General features: G+C 44.0%; 1 protein-coding gene across 6 annotated transcripts; it reads right to left on the reverse strand.

Moving 5' to 3' along the window:
• Positions 1-372: 372 nt before the first annotated feature.
• On the reverse strand, positions 373-15,754 carry TNFRSF4 (TNF receptor superfamily member 4). Of its 6 annotated transcripts, XM_054849861.1 has the most exons (9): positions 15,363-15,754; positions 12,841-12,963; positions 12,386-12,487; positions 11,886-11,952; positions 11,115-11,344; positions 10,696-10,821; positions 2,409-2,543; positions 1,003-1,115; positions 373-547 (listed from the first exon to the last, which is right to left on the reverse strand). In XM_054849861.1, the coding sequence occupies exons 1-9, from the start codon at positions 15,502-15,504 to the stop codon at positions 395-397; spliced, it is 1,191 nt and encodes a 396-aa protein (XP_054705836.1). In that variant the 5' UTR covers positions 15,505-15,754; the 3' UTR covers positions 373-394. The 6 variants fall into 6 exon arrangements, 5 of the variants coding, with proteins under 5 accessions (XP_054705836.1, XP_054705837.1, XP_054705835.1 ...); XM_054849862.1 differs by having other exon boundaries at positions 405-1,091; XM_054849860.1 differs by having other exon boundaries at positions 405-1,115.
• Positions 15,755-19,573: the final 3,819 nt, after the last annotated feature.

Below are 19,573 nucleotides of genomic sequence, written 5' to 3' on the forward strand. Positions count from 1 at the left end.
AGGTTTGGTATGCAAAAGACCCTTCTAGTTTTAAAAAATGTATGCTGCAAATCTGCTCGTACTCTTAACTGTGCTACGTGAAACCTTTCTATTAAGAGATAACATCCAAACTAGGTGCAAACAGGCAAAACACGCATGTGTCTGCCGTCAGTTTTTCCCACATAATGCCCCTAGAAGGCCAACTGTAACGTTTCAGAACCTAAAAGCCTCCTACTTTGCAGGAGATCCCCTTCTCTTCCCACATAGCACTGCTCCTCACGCTTGTCAAACCCTGTACCATTCACGCTGCACTGGAAACACAGACACACCATCCGCTGCGGCTGCTGCCCAGCTGGCCACGGAGAGTCCTGCACACCACAGTTCTTGGGGTCAGTCCCCCAGGCCAGGATTCCTTTCACCAAGCCCCTCCAAACAGCATAACCGCAATGCTTGGGCAACACTGGGAAGGTCTACACGTACTGGTCAGGGTGCTGTCCTTGCACAGAAAACATGGTGCGCCCAGCAGCATGCAAAACTTCATCTCACCCTCTTCAGAACTCAGCAGAGTCTCATGAGGAAGACAAGTTATTAGGCAAAGCACTGGGACACTGCAGCAAGACACTCCAATCAGTTATAACCATTTCTGAAGTGCACACAAGCCCTGACCAACGCTGAGGATATTTTTATTATCCCTGGCTCTCATAAGAAGAGGCTAATAAGAAGGAGAACTTGTTTCAAAATCCTTCCTATGTCGTTACATTAAGACTCACCGCAGGGCATGCTGGCTGCAATACCAATTGAAAAGACTCCTCACGTAACAGGGCAAGGAATATCTGGAGTGCGCTAAGCCCCTCCAACTCACTGTGCAGGCAGAGCATCCACATCTGCCCTGATGACAAGTGCTGCTACTGCCCTTGCAAACAGCGTGCTAGCCAAACTCTCCCTGCCGCCTTCTCCTACCCTTTGCCCCTTCCCCAGCACGGGCTGGTACAGTGGGGAAACATGGCACCAGAAGCTCCTCACCGCATCCATAAAGAGCTTGTGGATGGGACGGGAGACTCCTTCTGATTCAGCCCAACACTTTCCCTGGCTCTGCGTGTCTTTCTCGGAGTCTGTAAAAGAGGTATTAGTCTCACCTGCATGAAGAAAGCAAGAACAAAAGACCCATGAAGGAAAGACAAAATACTTGTAATCAAGATTACTTCATCATCCCATCAGCACCCGCCTTTGAGGTCGGGTGCTTCCAGTTTCATTGAAAGATAGCGTGTATGCTCTCTACAAACATAAAAGAGCTGCAAACCCTCTTACAGTAGCTGGCAACACTGACAGAAACCGTGGGGCATGTCACAAATGCTCTTAGGAGTAACCCTGACAAATCATTTATTCGTGAGGTGTGCAGAGAAAAACGTAACTCAAGAATAGGAAGAGATGGGCTCAGCTCTGTGTGTCGCTGAGACACTTGCCCAGGGGTGCAGCTCAGGCTCCCCAGAAACTTCCCAAGGCTTTGTTATGTGTGCTGGTACCCTGAGCGGAGTCCCACTGTCAATACTGATGTGGAGGAGACAAACCCTGTTAGGACCCTGACAGTTGCTCTGATGCCAAAGCTGGGGTCCTGAGGAGCTGAGAGGCATTTAGCCTCACTTTCTGGAAGTTACACCTCAAGGCCATACCCCAGAATATCTGGCACACCAGTCACTGATAACTAATGCTGCTGAATAACCAACAGGAGGAACTATTACTTCCAGCAATAGCTGGGATGGGTAGTTTTATAGCTAGCAGAAAGACTTGAGTGGCAGAAGACCGGGTCTCTCGGGTAGGCACCACACTTAGTCTCCTGATGCCTTACTTCCTTCATCTTTAGAAGTACAGCAGTAGCAATCGACTAGACCACGTCTATCAGAAAGGACAAGGACAGTGTGGTGGTTCCATATGGAGGAATTGGCCATTCCCCTGAAACTCAGAGACGGACATTGATAACTAGCACTACCTAAATACCAAATATGAACATTAATCAGACTTTTACTCAGCGTCATAAACACAGCAATAGAGAAGGGACCTCCAAAGGTCCTGCCAAGACAACTGGCAGGTGGCACCCAAGGGAACCCAAAGCCTGGCAAAGGTTGCAGGCAGGCAGTTAGCGTACGTGACACCTGATGCCTGGTGTTTATCAGAATAGGAAATAACAATTTATTTCCCTCTATCTTTTTTGAATGTTTTTTTTTTCTGAATTGGTCTTTATGTGCTTTCGTTCTTGTTCAAGCATTACAGTCATGCACAGATACCGCCAGATGATGGAACATTTACAGTCAGATCACAGACAATAGTTGTACATGCCAAGTCTAAATCTCTAGAGTCAGCAGTGACCTTTCAGAGACAACTTGACTACCTGGCTTTAAAAATCTTTGGGGGTTTTCTAAAGCTAACCTTACCCGTCTCTGATGTAAGGTAGCTTGACATTTCATCTGTCAATCCCTTTCTTGCTCTGTCCTGTACGCAATGTACATCAACGCTGCCAGGTTCCATGCTGCTGCCTGATCCGGTAGGCTTTCCAGCTCTTTCTGCACCTATTGATAGAAAAAAATGCCTGTTTCACTCATCAATAACCACTAGTTCTCACTCCTCATCATCTATTTGGTGGTTTTATTCAGCAGCAGCTGAATTAACTAGACAATATTTGACCGAGACTTTCAGAAATTAGGAATCTTTACAGTCTTTATCTTCACACACGAGCAGTGGTTTTGTGGCCTGTGGAGCTTCTTTCGATCCACACGACCTCTGTGCAAAACTATAATCCCAAGGGTTAAAAGGCCGTTAGAAACAATGCGGTCTTCAGGGTTGTCTGAGCACGTAGATCATGCAGTGCCTTCTCCTTTGCATGAAACAGGAAGACATACCACAGTCTTGAGCAGGTCAAGAGAAGAAGCGAGGGGCCGAGATGTTCAGAAATGCTTCGGGGTTCCCAGTTGCCACTACAAAGGAACATCCAAATGATGCTGCTACTGTCCCTTTGAAGAGAGACTCTGCAAGGGCTCGTGTTGGAGCTTCAACCGAAACGTCTCCTGCATGCCAGGCTCTAGTTCCTCAGTCTTGGATGAAAAGACCTTAATCTCTTATGACTGTCTCCAATAAATGAACCTCAGTTCTAAGCATGGGGCCTCACTCTAGCAGGAGACCTGGGGAAGATGAATTGCTTTTCCTTCCTTCAGTAAAGGAAGGGAGGCACAGAAACATGCGTGGCAAAAGACCAAAGGTCGAAACATAAGTGCGCACAGTGATGGAACAGAAGAAAAGATGTTACAGATCCCTTCTCCCTCCTCTGTGCTACCATGACCTGCACACATAATGCTAGGAGGAGTGCTCGAGGACGAGCTATGAAGGAAGAATCAGTGGATTCTTCTACCCTGTTGTGGTTTTACCCCGGCCAGCAGCCGAGCACCATGCAGCCGCTCGCTCGCTCCTCCCCATCGGGATGGGGGAGAGAATTGGAAGAGTTAAAGCGAGAAAACTCGTGGGTTGAGATAAAGACAGTTTAATAGGTAAAGCAAAAGCCACGCGCACAAGCAAAGCAAACCAAGGAATTCATTCACTGCTTCCCATGGCAGGCAGGTGTTCAGCCATCTCCAGGAAAGCAGGGCTCCATCACACGTAACGGTGACTGGGGAAGACAAACGCCATCACTTTGAACGCCGCTGCCCCCACTCTTCCTCTTCCCCAAGCTCCTTATAAACTGAGCATGACGTCATATGGTATGGAATATCCCTTTGGTCAGTTGGGGTCAGCTGTCCTGACTGTGTCCCCTCCCAAATCCTTGGGCACCCCCAGCCATCCCGCTGGCGGGGCGGCAGAGAAGCAGCAAAGGCCTTGGCTCTGCTCAACAACAACAGGTCCATATAACGAGAACATCTCTATATTACCAACATTGTTTCCAGCACAAATGCCAAACATAGCCCCTTACTAGCTACCATGAAGAAAATTAACCCTCTCGGCTGAAACCAGGACACACTCAGGTGGAAGTGCACCCATGCTGCAACTTGTACCTCTGTCTTCAGGGCGCACACTCCTAAAAGTATTTACAGAACTGGCCATGAATTCTAGTTTTGCCCATCTTAAGGCTGTCCCGCCATGAGCTGAACATTATACACAATGCCAGGAGCCTCATTTTACAGTTTCCTTTTTGCTTGGGGCCACTGGAGCCACCAGTTTGCTGAACCATCCAAATTACTAACCTTTTGGAAAGAGGGAGGGAAAAAAAACCAAAACAATAAAAAAAGAGCAAAACCCCTTCATCAAACATGTAATTAGTTCTTGCAAGTCCAGTGGCTTTACTGACACTCCTTGGACTTAACGTCACCAGTGACATAGTATTGTTACCAGGGAAGATTATTTGGTTTCCTGACACAGAGATTGTCTGATTACCCATAATAGGTGACCAAAGAAGCCATCCAGTTCTCCTACAGGTCGTTCACATGAAATCTACGTAATTTCTGAATGACTAATGATACTTGTTAGACCGATGTACAAATTGCCTCGTAAGCTCCATCTCATAAATTGTTTTCATCCCACTGTAAAAAGCTCCATTGCTAGCTACAGGATGCACATTCTGCAGCAAGCGCCCGGGAAGTTTGGACCGGGGGGCACAGGGACATCGGCTCCCCAGGAGGGTACCATACGAGCAGTGACAGCTCCCATAGTACTGTCTAAAGACTGGGGTAAAAAAAACCCCTTGAAGACAAATAGCTGATCTGCAGCCTGAAACTAGAAGACAAAATTGTTGGGTTCCTTCCAGCTCTGCTGACCTTTAGGCCAGCCTTGAGGTTTTGCAGTGACTGGGACTGGCTACCTTGGGGGTTTCCAGATTTGGGGTATTTGCAGTGCCTGTCTAATGCCTGCCCTCTCTTGGCATGCAGGGAGAATTACTGCCCTGCAAACCCATCACAGGTAAGGCTTGGGGCACAGCAGTCAGACAACGTGGCAGAAGCACTGGTGATTCACATAATGCCGCGTGAGGCAAGTTAAATCCTCACCCGGAAACAGTTAGAGCTTTGCAAAGAACCCTGGATCCTTCCTTGGAGCAGTGCTCAGGACCCTGCAGCATGCACTCATCACAGCTCTGCCTCAGCCCACGGAACGAGTCTCACAGTCACCTCGGGGCTGTTTGCACAGCCTGGCTGCCCAAAGCCGTCACTCCTTGCAGACAATCCCAATAGCGCGGAGACCAGGTAGTAACATAACTGACATTTCATAGAGGGAAACCAAAACCAGACAGAGGTGTGCACTTCCTTTCCACTTTAGTACCTGGTATGGCGTATATCAGCGGATGTGACCTTTCTTACATCTCTCGTGGCAAACCTGAGTCACCCTGATGCGCTTCTAAGTCACAGGAGAACATGAAGAGAAAAGGCAGCACATAAAAGGATCTGGGGTAGCCACAGCAGCAGATATTTGTAGGGGAAAACAAAAAAAAAAAAAAAAAAGACAAAGGAGGGTGTGAACATAAAAAGCATAAACTTAGGGATCTGTGGGTTTTGTTGTTTTTTTTTTTTAAATAACTACTGAAACATGAAATACAGATATTAATTGCCATATCCGCAGTCTGAAAGGAGCATTCAAGAATTGCAAAACCCAGGTCATTCATATAATGTTTTTCCAACATGGCTCTCAAATACTGTCTTATCATAGAATGGTTAAAGATCATCCAGTTCCACCCCCCTGCCATGGGCAGGGACACCCTCCACTAGCCCAGGTTGCCCAAAGCCCCATCCAACCTGGCCTTGAACACTGCCAGGGAGCCAGGGGCAGCCACAGCTTCTCTGGGCAACCTGTGCCAGGGCCTCAGCACCCTCACAGGGAAGGATTTTTCCCTAATATCTCATCTAAATCTCCTCTCCTTCAGCTTAAGGCCATTGCCCTTGTCCTGTCACTCCCTGCCCTTGTCACCAGCCCCTCTCCAGCTTTCCTGGAGCCCCTGCAGGGACTGGAAGGGGCTCTAAGGTCTCCCTGGAGCCTTCTCTTCTCCAGGCTGAACCACCCCAACTCTCTCAGCCTGTCTCCGTAGCAGAGGTGCTCCAGCCCTCTGAGCATCTCTGTGAATCATCTTCATTCTTAAAACAATCAAGAGGCCAAATTTTAGTGACAACATCCATGCAGACAGTTCTGCATGTGCTTAAGTGACTTCCTGGATCAGGCTCTACGGCAACCCAAGATGCATTTAATTCACAAATCGTATAGGTTTACCAATACTCTAACTGCCAATACAGCTCATGCTAAACCCAGAGTTAGCACTGGTTTGCAGAATAAAAGACCTGACGCCTCAGCTTACTGCGTTACACCGGAAAAAGTTTCCAGTACAGCCCTATCTTTATCAGCTTAGAGGAAGCTGCACAACTTAGACTGTCTCTCTCTCGAGTGCCTGAAAAAGGGGAAATCTGAATGGTTGAAAAACAGGATCTTACTTTGTGACACAGGCCTATACCTTTGAGAAGGGACTTTCATTTCTGGCACGAAGGAAGACAAGCGTGGGCAGAAGGCAGCACCAATATGTTCAAGATGCTCTGCCTATTTTTAACTACTTTCTGCCATTTTCGGGAGGACTGGAACAAAAAAGTCCAACTAAGTTTTTCACAGAAGAGTGACAAGACTGAAAGTGGCAATTTAAAAACAAATGTTATTCCTTTATTTAGTGTGAAATATCTACATTAGTTTATTTAAACCGGCAATCTACCAACGCTCAAATCCTCAAAAAAAAAATCAAATCATAAATGCCTCCAATCCTATCAAACGTTATTACGGTTTAACTCCTCTGATAGGATTACACATCTCGGCACAGCGGCTGGATACAGTTCCACAGCAGTACAGCCAGCACCATCTGGCTCACAGGTTAGCGCAAAACCCAGCAACTGCTGCCTGCGAGGGCTTGCTCTTATAGGCCTTCAGCCACACAGGACACCAAATTGTCCATCTTCAGTTTTCCAAACGCTGGTAAGAAAATTCAACTTGTCCTCGGCTCCCCAACCTCTGCTGTGCACTTCCACAGCCGTCACCCAGTTCCTTCTTCAGCCAGAGGGAAGGCAGGCCCTAGCGTGAGGGCATCTCCTGAGCGGGAGGCTGTAGGAAAGCACAAGAACCGAGCGCACAAGCACAAGAACCGAGCGTACTCGGGCATCTTCCTGTGCAGCTGAGCCAGAGGGCAGAAAACAACTAAGATTCGTGGAAGCAGTTAATGAGCCCGCACCACAGAGGAGCTGTCACAGCAGCACTTCTGTCAAGCCAGCAGCTCATCTGTTCCTGTGGGCTGCGTTTTCACCATGTAACCCACAACTTCAGATAGCTCATTAGTTATCTGCACGTTGCTCAGTTACATGGAAACATGGTGCTTGCTTTATTGTCTCTGAACTGCAGCCTACAAGCTTGATAAGCATTGTTTCTGAGAATTTGTCGGGTGTTCCCTGGAATGCATTTCTCGGATTCTTCCGTTGCACTTTGCCAGCCAATTCACGGCAAGATGACAGCGTTTAGGCCACGGCACACTTTTAAAGTCCTCTACGTTCACAACAGGGACCCTATGCTTTTGAAGGGGCTGAGCCTTATCATCTTGATCATCCCAGCAACTCTCAGGTCAAATCTGCTGCCGGGCAAGATTTACAGAGGGGGGAAAAAAAAAAAAAAAAAAAAAAAGAACACCAAACCAAAACCACTCCACACACAGCTTTCTCAAGTTGCACAGAAAGGTAGGGGCAAGGCAGCATGTGAACTCAAAGCCTGCTAAGCCATAGGGTTGACCATTTGGTGATCCTGCCTTCTGTGAGAATTATGCACACACTGAAATAACTTTTTGCTCATTTGTACTCTCCAATCATACACATCATACACGCACATCTAGCTGCTAACACAATTTATTTCAAAAAGTCACTATCACACTTCGTATATAATACAAATGCTTATATACATTGTATATGCACTTCCAAATAGGAAATCACTGCTAAGTGCACCATATGTATAACATATAAGAAAACATATGTTTAAAAACATGTTTGTAGAGACCAGTTGTATCCTTGAATACACTTCCTGTTGTATATTTTGGCACATGCTTTGGTACTGTGTATATAAAATACTTCTCTCTGATGAGTTATCTAGTGAGGAGTTATACCTGAAGTGAAAAGCAGTTCTGAATTATTTAACTTCCAAATTTACTGCTTCTTGAACTTTTACACCAAGCCATTTAAATTATATCAAAAGCTATTGACAATAACACTTCAAGTTTCTCTCAGACACTTCAGATTTTGAACTTGCTATCTAGAATCTGAATGCTTTCTAAAACTACAGACTGATTAACTTGTGGTAAAATGTGACAGAAGTAAAATTCATTTCATACAGCGTACAGGCAAACAACCAGGTGTTTTAACTACACAGAGACCGAATCAAGAACATTTCTTCAGTTCTGCATGCAGGTTCCACTGACAGCATGCACGAGGTGATCATCCAGAGGAACGGTCAGAGCACAGTTTAGGCATCTGTCCACTTTGCACATCTTTGCTAAAATGCAAAGCTTGAAGGCCCAAGGAGTCAGCACTGTGTTAAGAGTTCAGCTCTTGCCTCTTACCAACAGAGAACATCTAAGGAGTTACTCTTTTCCAAACCATCACAAAATCATCGTTCATCAGCAGAAAAAATGTCCGTGTACGTGCTCCTAAACCTAAGACATAAACTAACTTTATCGAATCCAGAGCACTGTCTGGAACCAAACTTGCTTGCGGTTTCTCCCTACATTCACAGCAAGCAATACAGTCCCACAAAAGTGGTTTAAGCTAAACAATTTTACTGTGGAGATGTCCAAGCTTGACTGAAGTAGCTTTGCTGACGATAGCCACACCAGGGTATTCAGCACAACAGGATGTCCACCAAGAGGAAGCACACAGCGTGTTGGTTGCACAGGGCTTGTAGATAAAACATTAGTTATACATGGCAACTACTAAAGCTTAGACAAGTGGTACTCTACCTTTCCCCCTATTTTGAACTACAGTTTCCACTAATAATGTTCTAATTAGAAATCACCATTCCCTTTGCCTTCTGGCAAACCACATATTCTACTTTCCACACGCATGAAGATCTCCATGGAGATTTCCAAACTCCTGGAGATCTGGACCTACCTAGTGATCATGAGCCATTCCACTTGTTGGCCTGACAACGGGGACATTGCTCAGTGTGTTAATGTGACAATTTCTCAATGAGTATGTTTGAAGAAACGCAGAAAAGAGAGAAGGGGCATTGAATAGCCATATCTCAACAGTCATTTAACAGCTAACACCAGAATTCTGGTGCTATTCCGGTGCACGGCCAGCACAAGAGTGACCAGCAATGACAACTGTCTCTGGAGGCACAGCTGACATATGCCATAACTGGAAAAAATGGAAGCACAAAGGAGCCTGGGTAGGTTCATCAAGGGAGATCCTCCACCTAAAGCAAGGAGAGTTCATTTGGGGACTAGACTGAAACACTGGAGATACCTGCACTGAGAAGAGAGCGACACGCTCTGCTTAGCATCTCAGAATTGTAAGACAAGATATAAACTCAGTCATAAAGCAGGTCTTTTGATTTCCCTGTTTTTCTGTCTGCTCAATGAACAGCTCTTACAGCTCCATAAACACTTTCTTCATTCCAAAGACAACTGCCCATCACTACATACAGAATTGGCTAGAAATCCAGAGAGGACTATATCAACTCAGTCCTGGCAACAGGGATCTGAGTACAGGATCCGCCTCAGAATCACAGGATTCCACCTAGAACAGCTCCTCCTGTGGGTCCTAATGCCAAAGGGGACGCTCAACGAGACCCAAAGGAACCGAAGCACAATTAAACAGTTAGACACATCCACACAACACACTGTCACATTACTTGTTACAATCGATCGGCTCAGAAATGCAGAAAACAGTAACGTAATGTGGAGTCAGTTTTTGATGAGACTAGAATTGGAGTCAATTTGTTCTTCCTGGATAGGAATTCGAAAGCTCCTTCCTTCTGAAAGATAATAATAATAATAAAAACAAAGCTGTACAGAGTAGAAAGGGCAGGAAAAGGGAATCCAGGGACTTTTCTAGTTTCATGGGTGACTGAGTAACATTTGGGTCAGTGCTCATCTTTCCAGCCAGTGCTAGGAAACACCAAGCGTAGGGAACAGTGAAAGTACACTTTATCACTGCTCTGTGAATGGAACATGAGGCAGCTGTGGGCTGACTCAAGAGCCAGGCTGCCACTCAATTCTAAATACAGGGTTCAGCTCTTCTCAGCCAAACCTTTACTGTGTTTGCAGGAGACACTTCGAGTTCATTTCTATGTAGGCAAAAAACTTCACGATACACTCTTTAAAAAAAGACTCTCAATTCTGGATCCTCTCTGCACTAAATAGAATTCCCTGCACAAAATCATTACATCATTTTTGCAGGGACTAAGAGAAGAAAAAGCTAGGAGGAGTTAAAATCAGAAAGAGAGAATCCTGCATGGCAACAAGCAGGGGAATCTGTGCTCTATAAGAATGCAAACTTGAGACGCTATGACCTCCAGCACATCAGGGCTAAATAGAGGATCAACCACGGTTATTAACTGCAGATGACACTGTGCTACTTAGCTAGGCAGACTTCATTATGATTGAAACAATTTATCATATAGGGGGCCCTGATTATTCCTTCTTTACGACATTTTTCCCCGTAAAAAGAAACTCACCCTGCTGGTTGTTCCTACAAGGCTTCTTTTTGGTCTCTTTTTTGGCTGCTTGGATAATCAACAGGAGGATGGACATTCCACTCACCATGAGCAGTATCAGGCAAATAAGGATAAGCGATAAAGACCCTGGAAGAAAAACAGAGGAATACACTAAAGAAGATTTGTGGTTCTAGCTGGAGCTTCCATGGCTTTCCAGCTTCAAAAGAAGGAACCTAGAACTCCAGAAGTGCCCCTGAACCACAAAGCCCAAAGTCCCAGCTGCCAAGCAAATTAGCAAGAAGTCTGGAATCATGTGTATGTCTCACTGAAAGACTGCGTAAAATACAGCTATGGCTTCACAGAAAGAGTGTGATTTCATTTCCAATGTAAATAGAAAAGAGTACATAGAGAGACTAGACTTGGTCATTCCCTCTCCTTACCCCAGTTAGTCTCTGTGGGGCTGTTCGTATCTGGGCAAATGAAAGGAATCACACTGGGTCTGGACGGTGACAACATGGCAGTCGACACATTATTCTCGTTGTCAGTGGTGGAAAGATACAAAGCAGGTGTTGCATTCCGAGAGGTAGCTGGCTGCGTGACATGGTTGCTGCAAACAGCATCATCTGTTTTTGTCCCTTGTCGAAGAGTATTTTTCCCAAGAAGGCTGCAGCTAGAGATGTAAAATAAATTAGTGTAGTTTTTCAAACAGTTGCAGTAATGACTTTAAGTGATCTCCATGGAACAAGTGAGAGAAACATTACAATCCTTGTTTTATCAATACAAACTCAGGCTTCACTTTTCCTAGATTCTACAGATATGTGAACAACAACTAACTTAACTGAAGTTACTACTGGAGAAAAACCCTGACATTCTGTTTTTCTTAGCATCTGTGCATGTAACAGCCTCGAAGTATGGCTGCATTTGGCAAGGGAACCTTTTGCTACAGACACAAAGCATCCAGAGCTTTTAAAAAAAAAAAAAAAAAAAGGCTGAGAATACTGTTGTTGCCATAGGTGAAGAGAGAAAGGGTGGAAGGCAGACAGATGCTTCAAATCAGTACACAGACTGCTCAAGGCTCCTGAGAGTCATGAGGAACATGGTTTCACTGCATCTGCTGCAGGTTTACTCCTCACACCATGATTTGGGCATCAACTGCTACAGAAGTAAACCCAAAATGTTGCTTTGAACATGTTTCCATCAGTGATACATACTTGGTCCAAGGTTGACAGTTTTCATTTTGCCCTATGGAATATGACCCTTCAGGACATGGTGAGCATACTGGGAAAAAAGAAAGATGCAGAATTTGAGTTCAGTTAGCACTATAACTGTATGACAGCTACACAGTAATTACACTAATAGCTTATACTAGTAGTCTAGCTTATAGAACAGACCCAACGAAACCCACGTAGCCTCTAAAAGCCATAGTCATTGGGTCAGAAGTAACTCAACATACTCAGTGGCTCATTTTAAGCTGCTACTGGCAAGGTTTCCTGTCTTCTCTACTGGCTAATTATGGGTATTAACAAGGAGAACATTAAGATTTCTGACAGCTCAGGAATCACAGAGTGACAGTTTGCACAACCCCGCTGCTATAACACTTGTGTGAAGATACCGATGAGACAAATGACAACGGCTTTTAAACTAGAAATAACAACCACCTCATCTGAAGTGGAGGCAAAAGTTTGGAGAGTCTGGCGCATCGCTAACTTACCACTTCCCAGTGTGTATCTGGCATCTGGCATGTAGCCTGGAAGACACATGCAGATTCTGTCAGAGGTCTTCTCACACTTCTTCACTTCCATGCTCCCCTTCCCTAGCAACAACAGAATAAAGGGCGAGTGAGAGACAAGAAATAAAGACAGCAAAGAAAATTAATTACTCGGTGCCTATCTGCTGTGTGTAGAAACAACTGCAGAGAACAGAGTTTATTAACAATTCTGAAGACACCAGTCTTCAGGCAGAGCAAGCCTGCTTCCCTTTGAAGGCTCAGTACCAAGCAGGAGATATCAGCTATTGAAGTGATAACCCAGCCTTTGGACTTGGTCATCGCAAGTGACAAGCTATATGACATCAGCCTTTGAGGAGCACACAAAGATAAGAAAGGATATGAAGACTGCTTGCCTCCCAAATTCATATCAAGAAATAACCACTACACAGCTGACTTACTAGTGCTGCAGATTGTACAACTCTTGCAGAAGTTGTGATTGTGCTCACTACTAAAGTATTCGTCTTGACAGGGCGCACAAACGGTGTCTGTTGTTGCTGTGCAGCGGCTTCTCATTCTTTCACCTGAAACAAAGACCATGCAGAAGGAGGAACTGATTGTTATCAGAAGGAAACCCCCTTCATTTTCATGCATTAGAATGAAAGTGCCCAGAAAGTGATGGTTCCACTTACAACTCCAGCTGAAAACATTCAGCAGATTTAGACATGCCAGAATCTCTAAAAATTTTGACCCATAGCATCACTGAAAATGGGTCGCAGGGGCCTGATGACTTGCTGAGAGCTGAGGCAATGCCCCAAATGATTCTCCCAGGGGATTCCAAATACCACTTCTCCAGACCACGTTTTCATATGGTTTAGACATAACAGTTTGCAAACAGTGTCAGTTTGGAAAAAAAGCAGGTTTTTAGCATAGCAATAGATCCGATCTCTGGTGTAATACAATGGCTTTATGACAGATCCTGCCCTCCCTTATGAGATAAATCATGCAGTTCAAGCCAAAGTAATCCCAAATAGGTACAAAAGATGGCAACGTACTACTCAGGTTTGCAGAAAATTCATTAGTGAAGCAGTCAAGAATAACTGTATCTTTCTGCTGGCATTCTGTAAGCCCATTAGGCATGAAAGAATGCGGCTGTATTTCGATACGCATCTACATTGGCATGCAACATCAAAGATGTTACTAGCTCCATTTCATAAACAGTCAGACACAGCACAAAATGTAAGGCAGGCATCTGTCACTGTTCCAAACAGCATGTGTGTATCGCACGTTGCATTGACAAACACGCTCTGAACACTTTCACCCACAAAATCCAACCTGTAAGATACACAGCACTTACACAGAAGCGCCGACTGATGCGCTAGGATGACAAGGTTTGTGAGCAGAGCGACTTGCCCAAACTGAAACAGCAAGTTAACAGTGGATTTTGGAAAAGGAGTCAGACATGTTCCTTCCATCTCACTAGCTTCTCTCCATACAGCACAGGTTGCAGCAACTATAGACAGCTTTAATGACTAGGGTTTTTACCTTGAGCTTAAATACGTCCTTATTCTCACGGACTGTTTCTTTCATTTTGGTTCTCCATTTTCCCATTCTCTAGGCAAACAATGAGCACCAAGTCTTTTGCTCACTCTAATTCTCTCTGCATTGCATTGAGTGGCAAAATACAGAAAATTTTTAGCGACCGCAATATGTGCGATTGACTTCTACATTTTTACCATCTGCACAATCAGGAAGAAGAAATGTGATTTCTACTGGGGAAGCATTTCTTCACAACAGCAGCAGATTTGCTAACAATGCAAAAAAACTGATGAAAGCTGGTTTTGTTCCTCCTGACGCTGAAATTCTAGAGATAAAGGAATATCTGTATCTGCATACAAGTATGCCTTTCTTGAAATTGAGTTCAGAAACACTCAGATTTAAGTAGTTTTGAGAATAATGCAATAAACTGCCTCAAGTCTTAGATTAAAGGTTGAATTTATTCCAATTAGCATCTTTGAAGATAATGCTACCGCATCAGTTCATGTCATATACATGTTGTGTAGTAGACTTAATTATGAAAAGAGAAAGTAACTATTCTGAAATATGCACATCAAGCCATATGCAAGATAAGTTGCAACTGCATTTACAGACATGATCTACACTCCCTCTAGGCGTGCAGATGTACCCCTTTTTTTTAGGACAGTAAATATTGACTGTACAAAAAGAATCCTTTCTGCTAAGGGGCTTGCCCCTTCAACAGCAATATTAACCTGTTAACTGTTGTTACTCTTCATCGCCAAGTCATTTCTGTAAAGAAATCCCAACTATTAAAGTATTTGAGGTTTGATATTTGTGCATTTGTGTTTCTCAATACTGCATTGCCTTCAGAGATACTCAGATTGTGGAAAAAACCACACATATGCATGCGAAGCCCTGAATTCAGACTCATTCAGTTTCTACAATGAGAAAGGAGGAAACACACATTTCCTGTCAAGTTACGCTTTGCTAATCTCTGTCTATGAATCAAGTGTATCTTTTTCCTTAAAAAAACCCCAAATCTTAAGTAGTATAAACCTTGCTACAAAAGAAAGCTTAAAAAACATCTTTAGCAACAGAATTAATTACCTGATTTTTTCCACTATGATGCAGTATTTCTGAGCTTCTTTATGTAACAGGTAAAGGACAGTAACAGAAATGCTCCCATTTTTCACTGACACATTAAGAAAACCGAGCCACACAAAAGTAGTTCAAGAACACGTTAGTTCTTTCTGAAAGGAGGATTCCTAAGTTTAGCGTGTTACAGAAATAATCTTTGTCAGTCTAGACTGATACGAAAGTCTCCTCATTAAATGCTTTTTCTCCATGTTACGCTTCCTACATTTGAATGATATTTCCGTCAAGCTGGTTTCTACTACCTACGGGTTATTAACCGATAAATATTACATCAAGCAAGTATAACCAACATCCAGTGAAAATTACTTACCAGGGGCACAGTCCTTGCAGCATTTGTCACCAAAAGGATATTGATGTTCTTTGCATTTCAATGCCAAGCAACGGCTAATAGCGACTGCCAGCAGCAAGAACAAAATAGTAGAAAAACGTGAGTAGAAACCTACAGCTACCATAATGCAGCCCTACTGTCCCAGCAAAATTCTGATAGTGGCAAAATCTTGGAGAAGTAATTCTAAACCGCTGGTGATGAGAACAAATACATATGTCAGTTGCTGGGAAATTCCCAGCATGTGCTCCACGCCCCCATCCTTCTTCCCACACCCCACAAACCTATTTTGTGCACTTCACAATTAAAATATTCATAGGCAGAAAGCATGCTGAATAGTGTTATGAAAAGATTTCTATTCATAGCCTTAAAACAGAGTGCCTCTACATACCTCTCAGTATTAAAGCACAGACCTTGAATGCCAGGAGAACTAGAAGCGATGATCCTCGTTACTGTAAAGAGGAGTATTAAAGCAATATAAAGGTAACGCCTGAAAACCTTTACGGATGAGAGTCATAGGTAAAATGAAACATAAAACTCACATAGGCTTGCTCCTTAAAAGGCGAAGTACAGACAGATTCTCTCCTGGTAACGGTAGACCCATGACTTTTCTTGCTGCATAAAACCCAACATTCTTACTACATTTCTCTTCTCAGGGACAGTGCGGAATCACAAAGCATCAGTCATCTTGATATTGCCCTCAGGAGCTAAGCAAAAGCTACAGATGAGAAGCATTCGCAGTCTCCATTTTGACTCTTAGTATCAGACTCCCTGCACTGCCATGGAAGAAAAGTAAGCTCCTGACTCCAGAATAGAGACGCTGTGTTACCCCTACCATTTGCTCCCGTGCAAATAAAAGCTTCCAGCAGAGGTGCGCTCTGTGAAAGCAAAGGATGCGATATTCACGTAGCAGCTCTTTTGATACCTATTTTGTTCCACCGAAGCACGTTAAGTCTGGACCACAAACCCCCAGGTGGCTTCTCCATCCAGCCGTGCAAGCCAGCAACGACAGGACAGCAACGGAGGCGGCTGAATAGCACGCTGGCATTGCAGTCCTGCCCTCACCTAACACAGGCATGTAGAGTAGAGGAAAAAAGTGATCACACTAGGAATTAGTGGGCTTAACTTTTCAGGTTCGCTATTAAAATTTTACTAATTTGATCTTATTGATCTAGGATCTAAATTTTAGGTGTTTCAGTTCTAAGAGACTCGAGCAACTCTTACGCAAAGGCCCAAGTACACAAGACATCCTACAGTAATCAAAGATGTTTTATTTACATTAGTTTAAAAAATCAGAGCCAGACTTCCCAAAGCAGATCTACAGTCAATTTACATCTACACGCAAAGGAGATTTGATTGGAAGAGAAGTTACATCTGGAATCCCAATTAGCCTGCAGTACTTTGGGAGGACTGAACAGCAATATCATGGCATGTTTTATCCAGAACTGCTGCTTTTCGTTTCTTTCTTAAATTTCTGTAAGACTGTTTAAGAGTGGAAGTGGAAACAGAAGTGAGGCAAAACAGTAACTATTTTTCTACTTCTCCTATTTTCCAAGCATTTTGGAAAACCACCACTATGGAAAAGAAGTTATACCCTACAGCCATTCTTTCCAAAAGGGAGCAAAGCTGACAGAGCAAGTAAATCGTACCAGCTGAACTTCAACTGCCTTCACACTTGGTAGCTGCATGCAGGAAATATCCACATCTCTTCCCAATTTAGCATCACACTCAATGCCATTTAAGCAGCTTTATGCCTCATGACTCAGTCATTCCCTCAGCAATGTTTAAGCAGATTTTCCCCCCCCAATTCTCTCTCTCAACAGCAGCAGACTTTACCTATTCAATAAGCCAATTATTATTCAGTAAGAAACTGAAAATGCAAACTCCTTTGATGTTCACAAACAAGGTAAGGCTAGAATTCTGCTATACACATTTAAACTGAAAACACCCAAAATACTACAGCCGTGATGATGAAGCATTAATATTCTTGTTAAGGATGCTTTAATACAAATGAAATCCTCATTCAATGAAAGCAGTTAGCACACAAACTTCATATATCATCTTGAGAATCAACTTTTATGCTGAGCATCCTTAAGTGTTTCCAGGCTTGATGTGGCCATATTACGGAAGTAAATAAAACAGGGAGAGAACACAGCAGTTATCCCCTCTAGTACACTCCGTGGCTGGATTTTCACCAATGCAAATTAACCTCCCCCAAATGCTGCTTGGCATTGCCCCAGGGATCACTTGTGCAACAGGCTGCTCCCAAAAAACAGCCTGGATGCAGCTACTCTGATTCTAGTAAGAGAGGAGAGCTTCAGAGTGGTGAGTTGAGCCATGCTATGGGTCAGAAGTAAGACCCTGTGCTGCTTTTATTTAATATACATGTATCATTCTGACTAGAGGTGGTTATCCTAGATATCCTATACCAGCTTTTGGATTCTGCAAAGATGAAACCTGTCCATGAGATAGTAGCACTCAGATACCAAGTCCTATTAACAGTAGGCAGATTGCTTGTGTACATAAAAAAACAAACACCACACCCAAAAGAACATGGAACTTAAAACTAGTGCTTAATAAAAGGCTTTAAAACAAAAGTCACTAGATTCCTTAGGGATTGCAGGCAAGTAAGGGTTCTCCTATGGGAAAGGACTTGCAAGAATCTGAGAAAGACTGAGTGCATGTAAAATACTTTTTAAAAATACCTAAGTCTATGGACAAACGAGAACAGTTTGAACTTCTAAAATTCCAAGACAGGAATAATCTCATGTACCTCCAAATCTCACCATGCAGTCCACTTCATCCTTACAGCTGTTAGTTAACATGTGATCCAGATTTCTGGCAGAGAAAAACAAAACACATTAAGGTGCTGAACTCCATGCATTCATTAAAAATTATTTTTTCACAGTTGCTCCTCAAGTTTCGGATTTATCAGGTATGTGGCAAATAGCACAACAACAGTAGATACTTTAACATTTTTGCAGTTGCTAGCTAAATACTGTGTTACCTTGTATTTTTCAAGGGATTTTGTGCTCGTATTATCAGAAGATTAAACTAAAACTGCATATGCATCATCTTTGCCTCTATTGAAAGGTAAGAGTTCAAAATGTCATCATCATATTTCAGCTGCTCAAGAATCCCTCTGTAAATTAGCACTTGCTTTCTGAGAATCAGGCGTGACAAGATAGAACTTGTCCACTCTATCTAAATAATCGTGCAAATAACTAGAGTATAATACAAGAATGCAGTCAGGACATTTACATAATTATACTCTAATATTGCTAAAACTTTTGTCTTAACTAGATTGTGAACAATCACATCACAAAATCCTTCCTTCTCAGGGGGAGGACTCCTCACACTCGTCCCCTGCTCCAGCGTGGGGTTCCTCCCACAGGAGACAGCTCTCCATGAACTTCTCCAACATGAGTCCTTCCCACGGGCTGCAGTTCTTCACCAACTGCTCCAGCGTGGGGTCCCCCACGGGGTCACAAGTCCTGCCAGCAAACCTGCCCTGGCATGGGCTCCTCTCTCCACAGGTCCACAGGTCCTGCCAGGAGCTTGCTCCAGTGTGGGCTTCCCATGGGGCCACAGCCTCCTTCAGGTGCCTCCACCTGCTCCAGCGTGGGGTCCTGCACGGGCTGCAGGTAGAATCTCTGCTCCCCATCACCCTCCATGGGCTGCACAGGGACAGCCTGCCTCACCATGGTCTTCATCATGGGCTGCAGGGGAATCTCTGCTCCAGCGCCTGGAGCACCTCCTGCCCCTCCTTCTGCACTGACCTTGGTGTCTGCAGAGTTTCTCACATCTTCTCACTCCTCTCCTTGGCTGCAAAAGCTTATGCTAGGGTTTTTTTTCCTTCTTAACTCTGTTATCCCAGCGGTGCTACCATGGTCACTGATTGGCTTGGCCTTGGCCAGCGGCAGGTCCATCTTGGAGCCGCCTGGCATTGGCTCTATCAGACACAGGGGAAGCTTCTAGCAGCTTCTCACAGAAGCCACCCCTGTAGCTCCCCTACTACCAAAACCTTGCCACGCAAACCCAACAGAGTGGCAGACAACCTAAACTTATTTTAACAGAAGATTATGAACCAAATTTATCCCCCTCTTACAGTTCTTGCAAAATCATGTTATAATTTGTCTGTCCTCTGAAGCGTTTCAATTTTTCCCCACTCACTGACAAACCTAAAACCAGCAACG

This window comes from Grus americana, chromosome 21, assembly GCF_028858705.1.
Source record: "Grus americana isolate bGruAme1 chromosome 21, bGruAme1.mat, whole genome shotgun sequence".
Classification (NCBI taxonomy): domain Eukaryota; kingdom Metazoa; phylum Chordata; class Aves; order Gruiformes; family Gruidae; genus Grus; species Grus americana.

Bases quoted from the DNA above. Each gene is read 5' to 3' on its own strand.
- TNFRSF4 (XM_054849860.1), bottom strand. From the start codon at position 15,504: ATGGTAGCTGTAGGTTTCTACTCACGTTTTTCTACTATTTTGTTCTTG. The intron at 11,345-11,885 runs GTATGTATCACT...TTACATCTCTAG, and splicing joins AACTGTCAACCTTGGACCAA to CTGCAGCCTTCTTGGGAAAA. The intron at 1,116-2,408 runs GTAAGGTTAGCT...TTCTTCATGCAG, and splicing joins CTACCTTACATCAGAGACGG to GTGAGACTAATACCTCTTTT.